Raw genomic sequence first — 15,998 nt, forward strand, 5'->3', positions numbered from 1 at the left:
GTCCTCTCCACCACAGGAATGAGAGATGAGAAGTTCCCTTTGTGGGGGGGGGGGGGGGGGTCAATAAAGGTGAACAACCAGTGATCCGTGTTGTCTAACGTGTGTAACGCACGGGTTGCAGGAAAGGCAGCCTAACATGAAGTCAGCCAAGTGCCAGATTCCCAACAGGCAAGAATTCGCTGTCGTCATCAGGAGGACTCCTCTCATTCTCCTTATTCAATTCCTCCTCTCCTGCCCATCTATGCAGAACAGATGAAATAAACCTGCTATTGCTACTACCCTCTGTAGCGTAGGCAATTGTCTCTTGCTCCTCCTCCTCCTCCTCATCCAATTCACACTGAGAAGCCGAACTGATGGTGTTCTGGCTATCACCCTGTGTAATGTCTTCCCCCTATTTCCACCTCTTCCACATGTGAGGCGTCCGCCTTCATCGTTAGCAGCCAGCGTTTCACTAGACACAGAATTGGTATGGTTCGGCTGATAATGGCGGCATCGCCACTCAAATCTGTGTTTATCCCTCAAAGTTGCGTAAAACCTCACAGAGGTCAGACATACAAGAGCATGTTGCAGCTGGTATTCCACAACTGCCCTCTGCTGCTCAAAAAGCCTGGACCACATGTAGAACGTAGAGTTCCAGCGCATGTCGCACAATAGTCTGTTAGCTGGCAAATGTAAAGCTGTAGATGACTTTTTGAAATGGGCACACACACAGCGCACCTTCACCAGTAGCTCAGGCAAAATGGGGGAGGTTAGGAGAAAATTGAGAACACGTGGCCTAGGCATGGTATGGCCGGATCCTGGACATTAAGGTGGGATCCACATGGCCACATCAGCATTTGGCCCTGATTTGCTGAGGGCTGGGCCTGATATGTTCCAGGGTTTCATGTTTTTATTGTTATTGTTTGAGTTTGATTTTCAGACTAGGCTCTAAAATAAAATATGTTATGTTTATTTGGTTATTTATGAGTTCTTAAAAAGTTCATGCTATTGGTTTAACTCCACTCTTGTTTGTTAAGTTTTTAGTTATATTGGTGTATAAGTTTGGGATGTTTGTTGTGCTTGTAACATATATGCTGTATGATTGCCATGTGTGTGAGCTTGCCGAGCTACAAAGCTGCCAACAACTTATGGCCATTATCAGACACAGCCAACCTGGTCCCTTATACCCTGCCCCAGCTCTGCAGCGGTGTGCTTTTTGTCACCCAAGCAAACTAATATCAGCAGGCCTGTTGCCGCATCCCCATGAGAATTCAGAGTTTGCAGTGGAGGAGGAGTTTGCAGGGAAACCATTGCTAGTCTCCCATGCAGAAATAAATGTAGACAATTTTACATTTATCCAACATCATACGCTAAGACCACTACTGCCATACACAGCGCCCACCTGACGCTGCCATACACAGCACCCACCTGACGCTGCCATACACTGCACCCACCTGACGCTGCCATACACTGCGCCCACCTGACGCTGCCATACACTGCGCCCACCTGACGCTGCCATACACTGCACCCACCTGACGCTGCCATATACTGCGCCCACCTGACGCTGCCATACACTGCGCCCACCTGACGCTGCCATACACTGCGCCCACCTGACGCTGCCATACACTGCGCCCACCTGACGCTGCCATACACTGCGCCCACCTGACGCTGCCATACACTGCGCCCACCTGACGCTGCCATACACTGCGCCCACCTGACGCTGCCATACACTGCGCCCACCTGACGCTGCCATACACTGCGCCCACCTGACGCTGCCATACACAGGGCCCACCTGACACTACTATATACATATAACATACACAGCTCTACCACATGCCCATTACACAGATAGTTTACTATAAACACATTGCACACACAGCTCTGCTACATGTCTATTACACACAGAATACTGTACAATAGACTGGTTACACTGACATAGCCCTGCTTTATACACACCTCCCATACATAAAGTACCTCTGCATTCTCCACCAGCACAGTCCTACATGGAGACTGTGTTCCCCTAGCTCCTCCCACACACAGCTGATCACATGACTGACATCACCACAGGTCCTGTAACCACAATGTAGTATTTAGTCAAGACTCTGGAGCTGCTCCTGTTGAGAGAGATGTACGTAAGGGGTGGGACTTCTCAGGAAATGGGTGGGGCTTCATGTGTACCAAAACTGGCAGTTTCTGATACAGCGCTCCTGACAAAAAAAAAAATACTATGGGTAAAAGTACGCATAAGTCTTTTTCCATGGAGTAAAACGGCCTGAAGAGGCGTCTATGACGCTAGTACAGGTGTTATTGCGACCTCTGCCGGGTAGTGCGAGGGGTGGATCTTCACCCAGCAGACATCTGCTGCAGACGCTGCGTGTGTCTGCTGGATGAAAGCCCTTAAAGAGGCAGAACAGCGTAGGGTCTAGGCGCAAATGGTGACAAGACTACAAAGTCTTGTCGCTATTTTGCAATTCTAAGTCGCATTGGTGACCATTTTGGTCGCCATCTGGAGCCCTGGCATAGCCTCAATCTGACGAGTTTCAACCTAAGAAAGGTCTTAATATGATTAAGCCCTTTCTTAGGTGAAAATGTGTCAGATTGATGCTATGCTTTTTGTAATATTCCTGTGATAGATTTTATTTCTGCCTATATTTGGACAAGAATAGGACATGCTCAATAATCTGCAGAACGGCCATATGGTTGTGTGCATGGTCCCATAGAGATAAATAGATCACTGTGCTCTCTGCATAAGCGCTGAAGAAAAATATAGAGGCATGCATGAAGCCTTACACTGTCTTCTAACATGATACTTGCTTATGCTAACATGACCTTTAGTCATTATTAGCATGCATAAGTAGCAATATAAAGTGTTAAATCTGTAAGATTACTTTAAATGTAATTAAAGAAATGACATTTAGCATAATGTAATTCTTAAAAATGTCAAGTGTATTCTTGCTAGTAGAAGCAACGGAACGTTGAGGTAGGAATTTCATTTATGGTCATGCTAACCTGCTTAGGACAGACCCCTGGATGATTTTTCAGCCTCTAGAGATTCTGCATTCACCATTTAGGTAACACTCTAAGTAAGCTGCTAAAACACTAATATCTAAAATACCGTACATGTATGTACTGTGGGGATTCGCTCTGGTAGACAGGGTGTGCGGACACAGTACTCAGCTCAACAATAACATACAAGCTCATCCACAACCTGACCCTTATTTCTACATTTTTGACCCACTCATCTGATACCTCCCCACAAGTGATCTCTGATCCTCACAAGACTTCTTACACAGTAGTGTACAGGACTTCTCACGTGCATCCCGCATACCCCAGAACTTACTACTTCACCAAATGAGACTCTCCCCCAACATCCAAACTTTTAAAAACCAACCTGAAAACCCATCTCATTGGGGAAACCTACCACCTACAATAACCCTGCTACCACCACAGAGCCATATCAGCAGCTTCTACGCTCACCTGCTGTCTCCCTTTCCCTTCTAGATTGTGAGTCCTTGCGGGCAGGGTCCTCTGCCCCTCTGTATCAGTCTGTCAAGAATTAGTCCATGCTTTTTGTACTTGTTTTTGTTATATATTATGTGTATATACCCCCTTTTCATAAGTACAACAGCCTGAAAATAATAGTGCTTTGAAATAAATAATATTAAGAAACACCAATTGCATATAGTGGGTAGGGGGGCTCTGTTACACACTTTGCACTGGGGCCCATAGTCCGCCTCTGGTGACAGCACAGGGATAACAAACACAACATCATAAAACAAACATCATACACACTGTACAGAAAAGAAACACTTGTGTTCCTTCTTGTGACAAGGTGGACTCTGTACACACCCAGACTCTTGGGCCCAGGTTTAACTGCTACCTAAAGTGACTGTTTCTGGTGAATCAGAGAAATAATAACAAATAATCTTCCTTCCCAAAGTTTGCAGCTGAAGAGGGAGCACAGTGACTATTGAGTAGGGTCAGTAAGGGTCAGGAGAAAGACAAGCAAGCTGACCCTCCCACAGGCTGAGAAAATCTGCTGCAGATTCCAGCTTGAACACAACTTTACAAAGCCTCAGAAAAGTGCTAAGTTGATCTACAGGGGATTACTTTCTGGAAGGTCATATTGGGCAGCTTAGGAAATCAGTATATGCCGCACTTTTTCGCAGAGAATCACCAACATACAAGATCATTTTCTTGATTTTGCTGGGTAATGTGAGGTTAAAAGGTCTCCAAACAAAAGTATATATTTTAGGTAGTAAAAACTCAAGACAGGAAAACATTGAAAACAAACATGCTTTTAAAAGAGTGAAAATCTAAAATCTGCCATAAATCAGATGCCCTATTTCAAATGATCTAACAGTAAGGGCTCATGCACACGAACGGATGTTTCGTCCGCATCCGATCTGCATTTTTTGCGGTTCAGATGCGGATTCACTTTAATGGGGCCGCAAATGGTGCGGACAGCACACTATGTGCTGACTGCATCTGTTCCATCTGAACATGATAGAACATGTTCTATTCTTGTCCACATTATGGACAAGGATAGGACTGTTCTATTAGGCGCCAGCTGTTCCATAAAATGCGGAATGCACATGTTTTGAGGATCCGCAATTTGCGGACTGCAAAACATCCAATGGCCGTGTGCATAAGCCCTAAGGGAGAGATTATCAGGACAATCTGGCATATGTAGCACTGTAGGAGTTCCATTTTTTCACCAGAGTACTCAGAGGCTGGAGAGACATAAACAGCACCAAGGAACGAGGCTCGTGTTTGTATCCGCCAAGGGTAACCTGTTTCGCCATCAATCATGAAAGGAAGCTTTAAAGTCACGCCATTCTATGTATTGGTGAGATGAAGCACTGGGAAGAAATGGCATATTTGTTGTGAAGGAGCTGCGCGTTATCATACTATGAAATGAGCTCCTTGATGAAATACGACATTCTTTTCAGCTGCTGAGGAGAGAGATTACGCCCGCTAAGGCAGTTATTTAGTGGCTATTTCTTATTTACTGTTTATCACAGCCTGTTGGAAGAGAGACAGTTGCCGCTGCGGTTGTGATATGCTGCCGAGCACCTTTGGTATTTTAAAGTTTTATTATGTTTTCTCCCAATCTTCTATTTGATGGATGACACTTACAAGCTCCCTCCTGAACGTCTTACTAAGAAGAGGCCAGAGGAGAAAAAGGTCATTGTGGATTTGAGCCATTTTAACCTTTGCTGTCAGAAAGCGTGACAGAGACTTGTTACTTACGATTGAGACTACTATTGCGTTAGCCAAAGAAAAGACCAAGGGATTTCAAATCAGGATCATTATCTCCAATTCAGATATATAGTAGATATATGTATTGTAGCTAGCGCCCACAATGTAAAGTTTAGTTCAGTAAAGGACGGCAAACCAAGTTAATGTAGCAATGTGAAGTTGAGAGATACGTGTGAGCTTTTAAACATCTCTCTTGTGTCCTAAACTTACATTGACAGAGTCCACGGTTATAAAACTGTATCAATAACGGCCGGAAATATGGCAAAGATCAATGCTCAGTGGTAGGATTGGAATCCACAATATTGTAGTAGTATAAACACAGCAGCCATTAATAGCAGGCTACACGCTGAGGTATCGGCACCAGTCATCTTCCAGTTATCCACTAGATCCCCTTCCAAAGTAGCCATGAAGAAAGTTGGTGAAAGCCAGAAATATTGGCATGAATACTCCTCAGTCAGTCCACTTGCTGATATTCAAAAAGAATGGGGTCGACTGTAAACTTTTTCTTTATTGAGCATCAAGAATTGGGTGCCATTATTCTACTTCTATACAATTATAACACTTAAAGGGTTTCTTCAAGCTTTTATAAAAATCTGAGAGCCTTCTCAGCGATAAGGGCAAGATGGTTTTCCTCCATCACACTGCCGATTCCACCATCTCCGCTGCGCTCATATGACTGTCAGGACTGGCTGAAGACTCTGTCTCTCAGGTCCCGATCAGATGTGTTCCTAATTCTTCCTGTTCAGCTGCATACTGTAAATGCAGTTGAAAAATTTGGGTGGGACCCAAGCGGAACAGCCTGCATCCTGTCCTGGCGGTCATATGAGCACAACAGCGGAATCAGTGGTGTGACAGACAGTTGACTACCTCCACAGGTCAGAAAGCCTCTGGAGTTTTAGAAAAGCCTGGAGAACCCCTTTAAGCTGGCCATACACAAAGGATTAGTATCAGTCAGAATGCAATCAATCATTGTTACATTGGATCATCCATATAAAGAATCCAACCATCAACATGCCAGATCAAAGTGGAAGATCAGGGACAAAGTTTGAAAAAACTATTGGAAACCAACTGTAAGCTTGTGGGAAGTAATCGCCTAATCATGTCATACACGTCTGGTTTCTGCTGACAAAGGAGCACCCCCTCCCCCCCAAATAACATCACTTTTTTGGCAATCTACCATTGGATATGGTTAGCGTGAATAGCTCACCACCTTCTCAGCATGGAATAGGTGCTCTAGTCTTAAACTTGATCACCCTATCAGAAAATAATTGGCAAAATACTTTACTCCAATCTACCATTGCCCATTAAGAACATTCATTAAAATATTTTAAAATAATGGTGGGCCGACTGGTTGGCTCACTTTTATGTGTAAGGCCACTGAAGAGCATAACATATACACACGATAATTTGTGTGTGTGTGTACCATATTCATGAGCCTACAGCACGATGTCAGGTCAGCAGGGCAGTTATGGGGAATCTGCAAATGTTTTTATACAAAAACACATTCAGTTAAAGGGAGAGATTCCCATACCAATATATCAAGGAAGAATTAATGAAGGCCAAATATTGAGCCTTCACTCAGTCATCACTGCCAAAAATCCATTGCAAAAAAATAACTGTAGTGCAATTGGAAGGCAGCATATTATAGTGCAGGAGGAGCTGAGCAGATTCATATACTGTAGTTTTATTAGAAAAGATTCTGGAAATCGTACATCTTATTTATTGAAATCTCAGCTCTTTCTGAGCTCAGTGGTCATGTGGGTGGTCTTACTGATTGACAGGTTTCTCTATAAGCTTAGTTATGCATCATTAGTTGTCAATCACAGAGTAGCACCGCTCCCATGAATGTTCAGCTCAAAAAGAGAAGAGATTTATAAGAAAATTACATGTTATACTGAATCTGCTCAGCTCCTCCTGTTCTATAACTTGTTGCCTGCATATTGTACGGCATTTTCATGGTGACAGGTTCCCTCTAAAATTCCCTAATTCTTGGTACTGGCCATTACAAAATAGAGATTTATGGACATAAGAAAGCATGCTATTTGCATTGTAGACAATGATTATATAAATCATCTAAAAGCTGTATTAGGAATGCACTGTATATGAAAAATATGTAGGTGTGTAGGTCAAATAATGCTAAATACCTGTTGAGATCCCATATTTTGCTGTTGTTGTCTAGGGAACAAGAAGCCAGGAAATCTCCACATGTGTGCCATGAACAGCCCCAGACTGCATGCGTATGTCCTTCCAATGTGAGGATACATTCTGACTTGGCAAAGTCCCATATACGAATTGTAGAATCACCGGAAGATGTTGCCAATTTTGTGCCACTAAATATCAAAGAAAGAAAAGGACAAAAAGTCAAAATTTAGGATAGAATGACACGTATACACTGAACACTTTTAATAAAATAATATATTCATAATTTTTTTCTATACTGAGCATAGATGCAGCTATCTCTTGACTATGGTTTGGTGTACCATGGGCATCCATGACCTTTTACCAGAAAGAAGTGACATCGCTAAGGCATGATGATCTTCATGCATGCTAAACATGTAGATGTGAGTATAAGGCCTCATACACATGACCTTTAAGGGGTTCTCTGGGAATCAAGAAAAATAATTAATATATAAAATAATTAAATCTCAGTTTATCATAACTATATTCCCAAATATCTTTCATTAGTTATAATTGCTAATTTTATCTAGGGAGAAATCATCAGCGGAAATAAAATGGCCACCATCCTATTAGTACACACAAAACCAGGACAAGTTACTTTCCAACACTGAGCTAAACAGCTGCCTCATCCTCCTCTCCGCTCTACTTGTCAGGTATTATGATCCTAAATAGTAGTGATAATAACTTTAGCTGAATCTCTGTAGAAATGGAGTTCATGAGGAGACATGAAGTACAGAGAGGACGGACAGGACAGACTGTGGTAATGTGGGGCAGTGGTAATGGAGACTGCATACAGGTGCTGCTGCCCATTACCCTCACCCTCCTCTCTGTACTTCATGTCTCCTTATAAACTCCATTCCCACAGAGCTTTAGCTGAAGATCATATTAAAGGGGTTGTCTCATCATGGACAATGGGGGCATATTGCTAGGATATGCCCCTATTGCCTTATAGGTGCGGGTCCCACCTATTTCGAGAACGGAGCCCCGTAAGCGAAGGAGGGCGCACTGCGCAGAGCGCTGGCTCGGCTATTTCCTTCGGCCCCATAGAAATAAATGGGAGCAGGGGCTGCGCATGCGCGGTATGCTCCCATTCACTTCTATGTGGAGCAGGCTTGGTTGTGGCTGGACCGGTGTGCTCCAGCCACCACCTTGTGGGACTCTATTCTCGATATAGGTGCGGGTTCCAGCGGTGGGACCCGCAACTATAAGACAATGGGGGAATATCCTAGCTGTATGCCCCCATTGTCCATGATGAGACAACCCCTTTAAACTGTATTCAGGATCATAATCTTCCGACAAGTAGGAGAGGACGATGAGGCAGCGACAAAGTAACCTGTCCTCCTGTGTGATTAGGACAGGTTTTGTGTGGACAAATAGGACAACAGCCATTTTATTTTCCTTGATAATTGTTCACCAGATAAAATGAGTCATTATAACTAATCAAAATGTTTTTGGGAATATATTTACCTGTATAATAAGGTAATATTTAAGTATTTTTCAGTAATTTTATTTTCTTAATTCCCGGAGAACCTGTCACACTGAACATGGTGTCTAAGCTGAAGGAAGCGTGTTATAGAGCAGGAGGAGCTGAGCAGATTGATATATAGTCCTGTGGGAAAAGATTCAGGTTTTTACGTCAAGGAGACAGTCCTATCAGTGATTGACAGTCTTCCCTCTATGACTGTGTGTACAGAGATAGCTGTCAAACATTGATAGGACCGCCTCCTTGACTTACAAATTATACTGAATAATTTTCAATAAAGTATGTATCAATCTGCTCCGCTCCTCCTTCTCTTACATGCTTCCTGCATCTTCTGACATACCTGTTTAGTAACTACTGAAGGAAGCAACAAGGTCTCGTCATTGATGGTCGGTACGTGTCAACGAGGTTCCTGGCCTCAACGAGGTAAGAGCCGGATTTTCTCAAAGTGTCAGATTTGCAGATTGTAGTCTGAGCAATGCTAACCTGGGACGGCTCTTATTAGGAGTAGTCAAAGTGATGGGTGGGTGGCTATTCCCCACGTTCCAGGGGCACTCGAGTCTCTCCACTATTTGTTGGGGAGAAAGTTTCATCTAGTGACCGACCACTCCCCTCTTAAATGGATGAGCCAGGCCAAGGACAGAAATGCTCGGGTCACCCAATGGTTCCTGTCTTTGCAAAATTTTAAGTTTTCGGTGGAACACAGGGCAGGGGCGGTTACTAAGAAACGCAGATGCCCCGTCCCAGGTACACTGTTTAATGGGTGTCCCCCCCTCCTCAGGGTTGAACAAAGGGGGGAGGCATGTAGGAAGGAACAAGGGGTCGTCATTGATGGTTTGTACGTGTAACCGAGGTTCCTGGCCTCGGTGAGGTAAGAGCCGTTTTTTTCTCAAAGTGTCAGTTTTGCAGATGGCAGTCTGGCACTTCAGCTGTTTTAGTAAATTTAGTATTGCTGCAAAGCTAACCTGGGACAGCTCTTATTGGGAGTAGTCCAAGTGATGGGTAGGTGGCTACTCTCCCACGTTCCAGTCTGGGTCTTGGTTTGGGATATAAAACACAGGCAGCACTGTCAGGTGGTGTGGATGACTCCTCTCTAAAAGTGGAGCGCTGCCAGCCTCTGTGTTGGGGCCTGGGAGTTTGGGCCAGGATTAAGGCCTGCTACCGTGTTTGTGTAATAGCACGGGGACTTTGCTTTATACAAGGACTTCTGCATTACTGCCTGGTGTGAACGAACACCAGAATCAAGGTGAATTTTTCTGGAAACAGATTTTTGTTGTCACTTACTAAGGCCTCATGCACACGACAGTTTTTTTTCACGGCCCGCAAAAACGGGGTCCGTGGGTCCGTGATCCGTGACCGTTTTTTGTCCGTGGGTCTTCCTTGATTTTTGGAGGATCAACGGACATGAAAAAAAAGTCGTTTTGGCGTCCGCCTGGCCGTGCGGAGCCAAACGGATCCGTCCTGAATTACAATGCAAGTCAATGGGGACGGATACGTTTGACGTTGACAATATGGTGCAATTGCAAACTGATCCGTCCCCATTGACTTTCAATGTAAAGTCAGGAGTCCCTTTACTTTCACACTTGTGTTCATAATGCAGACGGTGGCTCCGTTCAGAGCGGATCCGTCTGCATTATATTGTTAAAACATTTCTAAGTGTGAAAATAGCCTCAGACGGATCCGTCCAGACTTTACATTGAAAGTCAATGGGGGACGGATCCGTTTGAAAATTGAGCCACAGTGTGTCATCTTCAAACGGATCCGTCCCCATTGACTTACATTATAAGTCTGGACGGATCCGCATGCCTCCGCACGGCCAGGCGGACACCCGAACATAACTTGAAGCGTCCCCATCACCATGGGAACGCCTCTACGTTAGAATATACTGTCGGATATGAGCTACATCGTGAAACTCATTTCCGACAGTATATTCTAACACAGAGGCGTTCCCATGGTGATGGGGACGCTTCAGGTTAGAATATACTGAAAAACAGTGTACATGACTGCCCCCTGCTGCCTGGCAGCACCCGATCTCTTACAGGGGGCCGTAATCAGCACAATTAACTCCTCAGGTGCCGCACCTGAAGGGGTTAATTGTACTATCATATCCCCCTGTAAGAGATCAGGGCTGCCAGGCAGCAGGGGGCAGACCCCCCCCCCCTCCCCAGTTTGAATATCGTTGGTGGCACAGTGTGCGCCCACCATCGGCCCCCCCTCCCTCCCTCTATTGTTATAAATCGTTGGTGGCGCAGTGTGCGCCCACCATCGCCCCCCCTTCCTCCCTCTATAGTTAAAAATCGTTGGTGGCACAGTGTGCGCCCACCATCGGCCCCCCTCTCTCTATAGTAGTAACAACCATTGGTGGCAGTGTGCGGCCTCCCATTCCCCCCCCTCCCCATCATTGGTGGCAGCGGAGTTCCGATCGGAGTCCCAGTTTAATCGCTGGGGCTCCGATCGGTAACCATGGCAACCAGGAAGCTACTGCATCCCTGGTCGCCATGGTTACTTAGCAATAGTACAATTGTAGAAGATTCATACTTACCTGCTTGCTGCTGCGATGTCTGTGACCGGCCGGGAGCTCCACCTACTGGTAAGTGAAAGGTCTGTGCGGCGCATTGCTAAAGAACTGTCACTTACCAGTAGGAGGAGCTCCCGGCCGGTCACAGACATCGCAGCAGCAAGCAGGTAAGTATGAATCTTCTACTGTTGTACTATTGCTAACTTAGTAACCATGGCAACCAGGGCTGCAGTAGCTTCCTGGTTGCCATGGAACTCCGCTGCCACCAATGATGGGGGGGGGGGAAATGGGAGGCCGCACACTGCCACCAATGGTTGTTACTACTATAGAGAGAGGGGGGGGCGATGGTGGGCGCACACTGTGCCACCAACGATTTTTAACTATAGAGGGAGGAAGGGGGGGGCGATGGTGGACGCACACTGTGCCACCAATGATTTATTACAATAGAGGGAGGGAGGGGGGGCGATGGTGGGCACACACTGTGCCACCAACGATATTCAAACTGGGGAGGGGGGGGGTCTGCCCCCTGCTGCCTGGCAGCCCTGATCTCTTACAGGGGAATATGATAGTACAATTAACCCCTTTAGGTGCCGCACCTGAAGGGGTTAATTGTGCAATCATATCCCCCTGTAAGAGATCGGGTGCTGCCAGGCAGCAGGGGGCAGTCTTGTACAAAGTTTGCAGTGTATTCTAACTAGAAGCGTCCCCATCACCATGGGAACGCTTCTGTGTTAGAATATACTGTCGGAAATGAGTTTTCACGAAGTGAAAACTTAGATCAGAAAAAGCTTTTATGCAGACGGATCTTCGGATCCGTCTGTATGAAAGCAACCTACGGCCACGGATCACGGACACGGATGCCAATCTTGTGTGCATCCGTGTTCTTTCACGGACCCATTGACTTGAATGGGTCCGTGAACCGTTGTCCGTCAAAAAAATAGGACAGGTCATATTTTTTTGACGGACAGGGTACACGGATCACGGCCTCGGCTGCAAAACGGTGCATTTTCCGATTTTTCCACGGACCCATTGAAAGTCAATGGGTCCGCGAAAAAAAACGGAAAACGGCACAACGGCCACGGATGCACACAACGGTCGTGTGCATGAGGCCTTAATGTGTGAATAAACACTGAACTGTTTAAGTTAAAGACTTTGTTATTGCCTCTATACTGCGTCCGCTAACCTGCCTACCAGAGCAAATCCCCACACTACTTACATTCTCCATTTAAAAACAATTCTGGAACATCTATTCTTATGACTCTACATTGTGCCACTACACTATTATTCCCGCTAGAAATTTATGAATGTACTGCATGTAGCCTGGGTGTGTGTGTCCCTGTACAAACTGTAGTGTCAGACTGTGCAAGAACACACCTCCAACTGAAAACACCCAATTGGACCTTTACTGCAGACTGCTGGCAATTCATTTATAAACTCTAAATAGTTATAATACAGAACATAGAATCATATGAATAGATGCTTCAGAATTGTTATTATGGGGGGGGGGGGGGTACAAGTAGTTGCTAAAACAGACATGTCAGGACAGGAGACAGGTCTTCTTCAAGTTACAATCTTTGAGGGTAACAATGATAATGGGAAGGCAATCACCCAATGGAAGATGTCTGAAAGCCTGCAGTCCTACAATGGACTATTCATTGAGTATTACCTTCTATAAAACCACTTTTCTGTTAATTAATGCTTGCTTTAAGCTAATATAGTAAGATGAAAGAGTATATAAAGCAATGCCAAATCCACGAAAGTGAACTGAAAGATAAAAGTGCCTATCTTCCTTTTCCCAGCAAACTTCATTTCATATTCAACTATTGTTGCTTCTATTTGATGTGTTTTATTACAAAAGAACCGTTGATTCATTTCACTTACGCTGAAGCAGATGGCCATGGAAGTCAAGCATCTCTGCAACATTTATTTTAGCTGTAATGTGATTGTTCTGCCTCATTCTTCTGGCAAAGCAGAGCTGCCCATTAAATGCACAGCTCGCATGCACATGGGCCTGGCTCTGCATCATCAACTACGTCAAGTTATTCTTGTGCCGCTGTGCGTCTCCGCTAGGAGGTCTCTTGCTTAATTTGACATTTTTTTAAATTGTGGCGCACTTTCCGCAACTGTCAGTGCCTACCAAAGCCCAAATCATGACTTGCTGAAAGAAGTGATAATTTAGGGATTCTAAGATTAAAGTGGTTGTCCCACAAAAAATATTCTACAGTTACCATACCAGCATCCGGATCTGAAAACGTTTTGCAATTATATGTATTAAAAAATGTAATATAGCTGCTGAGTTATTCACCGAGATCTATCTGTATAGCGCCACCTGCTGTTGACTCTTTTTCCAAATTCTTTGTCCAGCCCAATGAGATGGAAGCACATGCTCAGTTCCATCTTTCAATTGCCACCAGCTGCAGCATAAAGGACACGCACCCTTGAGAAAGGATATGCCACCCTGAGCTGCCAGCTTGAAATAAATCTAGAAGAGTAATTGGAGCAATGAATGGGGAGATCTCTAGATCCATGTGAGGTACAGGGCTGGTTCTAAGTTTGTTAGAAAGAGACTGCCATGTACTGTATGCTATCCAGTTATTTTTTTAACGTTATCATGGGGTGGGAAGTATTACATGCTGTTCCAATTTCCCATGCAAATTTACAAAATCTGCAGCGCAATGTAATACCAGCGATGGAGGTGATATTTTAACAAATCTCAACTACACATGTGCCATAAAATACAGGTAGACATCTGCAGCAAAATCCGCCACTTTATCCAAAGTGGGAGTATCCACTCTTAAAGATTTTGATATTGATATTGATGGACTATTCACAGTTGCTTTAACATATTGTAGCAATACAGGGATGAACAGCACTCCTTGGCATCAATGTGGTGGGTGCATGTCTCCAGGGGGTGGTAAAAAGGCCCCAACCCAGTGTACAGGTAGATAAAAAAAAGTAAAAAAAAAAACAAAAACTGGAGACAGCACGTCCAAAGTAATGGAGTTTAATCCGGATGCAACGTTTCGGCTTAGATAGCCTGACATGCTTGACAAAGGCTATCTAAGCCGAAACGTTGCATCCGGATTGAATTCCATTACTTTGGATGTGCTGTCTCCATTTTTTTTTTTTACTTTCTTGATCTAGCTTTAACAGAGTGGAGAGCCATGTTTTTTTCCTGGGCCAGTGACGCCACTTTCATTGGACACGTGGTCTAAGCGCAGCTAAGCCTCATGAAATTGAATGGAGCTGAACTGCAATAACAAGCAGCCACTATCCAATGGACAATGCTGTGCTTGGTAAGCTTTGAGAAGACGGCAGCGCTCACAGGAAAGCTGCGGCTTCCTCAAACAGAAGATCAGTGCGGTTTCCAGGATTCGGACCCCAGCCAATATAATACTGATAAATTTTGAGCAAATCCCAGAAATCCCTTCAGAGGGGTCATCAGGGTTCGAGATATTGATGACCAATCCTTAGGATGGTTAACAACATCAGGTTGGTGGGGGTCAGATAGCCGGCACCCCATGATCAACTGTTCTCAGCAGCCGCCACTGGAAATAACATGTGCTAGGTTGCTGCAGCTGAGTTACCATTCACTTGGCAGTATCTAGAGCCCAGACAAGCCCTTTAAGGAATTTCCCCATCTTAATAAGAGATGTTATATTGTTAGGTTACGCCATCACTTCTTGATTGTAGGGGACCAGCTGCAGGGACCCCACCAATAATGACAACAAATGAGTTGAACCACTTTTCAGCATGGCTCCCATCCAGGAGCTGTGCAGGGGGCTTCAACTCTTCCACAGGATGCAGGAAATGTGCTGGAAAAAGAAATCAGGAGTAGTCCACTGTCTAATAATCAGAAGGGTCTCATCAGTTGGATCTCCACTGATCATGAAGAGATGGAATATCCTTGCGATATCTTGTCAATTGCATAGGTGGTAAACCTCCATTAACCACCTCCGGACCGCCTAACGCACATGTGCGTTCCGGAGGTGGCAGGCTGGCGCACAGTCACGCATATATGCGTCATCTCGCGAGACGCGAGATTTCCTGTGAACGCGCGCACACAGGCGCGCGCGCTCACAGGAACGGAAGGTAAGCGAGTGGATCTCCAGCATGCCAGCGGCGATCGTTCGCTGGCAGGCTGGAGATCCGAATTTTTTAACCCCTAACAGGTATATTAGACGCTGTTTTCATAACAGCGTCTAATATACCTCCTACCTGGTCCTCTGGTGGTCCCTTTTGTTAGGATCGACCACCAGAGGACTCAGGTAGGTCAGTACAGTCGCACCAAACACCACACTACACTACACCCCCCCCCCCCTGTCACTTATTAACCCCTTATAAACCCCTGATCACCCCATATAAACTCCCTGATCACCCCCCTGTCATTGATCACCGCCCTGTCATTGATCACCCCCCTGTCAGGCTCCGTTCAGACGTCCGTATGATTTTTACGGATCCACGGATACATGGATCGGATCCGCAAAAAGCATACGGACGTCTGAATGGAGCCTTACAGGGGGGTGATCAATGACAGGCGGGTGATCACCCATATACACTCCCTGATCACCCCCTGTCATT

General features: G+C 45.1%; 1 protein-coding gene across 1 annotated transcript in view; it reads right to left on the reverse strand.

Moving 5' to 3' along the window:
* The window catches only part of SPAG16 (sperm associated antigen 16), a 1,034,764-nt gene that overhangs the window by 502,447 nt on the left and 516,319 nt on the right, over window positions 1-15,998 (reverse strand). The window contains exon 12 of the mRNA XM_044304163.1: window positions 7,386-7,571. Coding sequence (XP_044160098.1) covers window positions 7,386-7,571 — 186 coding nt within the window. The remainder of the gene's footprint in view (window positions 1-7,385; window positions 7,572-15,998) is intronic.

This window comes from Bufo gargarizans, chromosome 8 (genome assembly GCF_014858855.1).
Source record: "Bufo gargarizans isolate SCDJY-AF-19 chromosome 8, ASM1485885v1, whole genome shotgun sequence".
NCBI classification, from domain to species: Eukaryota; Metazoa; Chordata; class Amphibia; order Anura; family Bufonidae; genus Bufo; species Bufo gargarizans.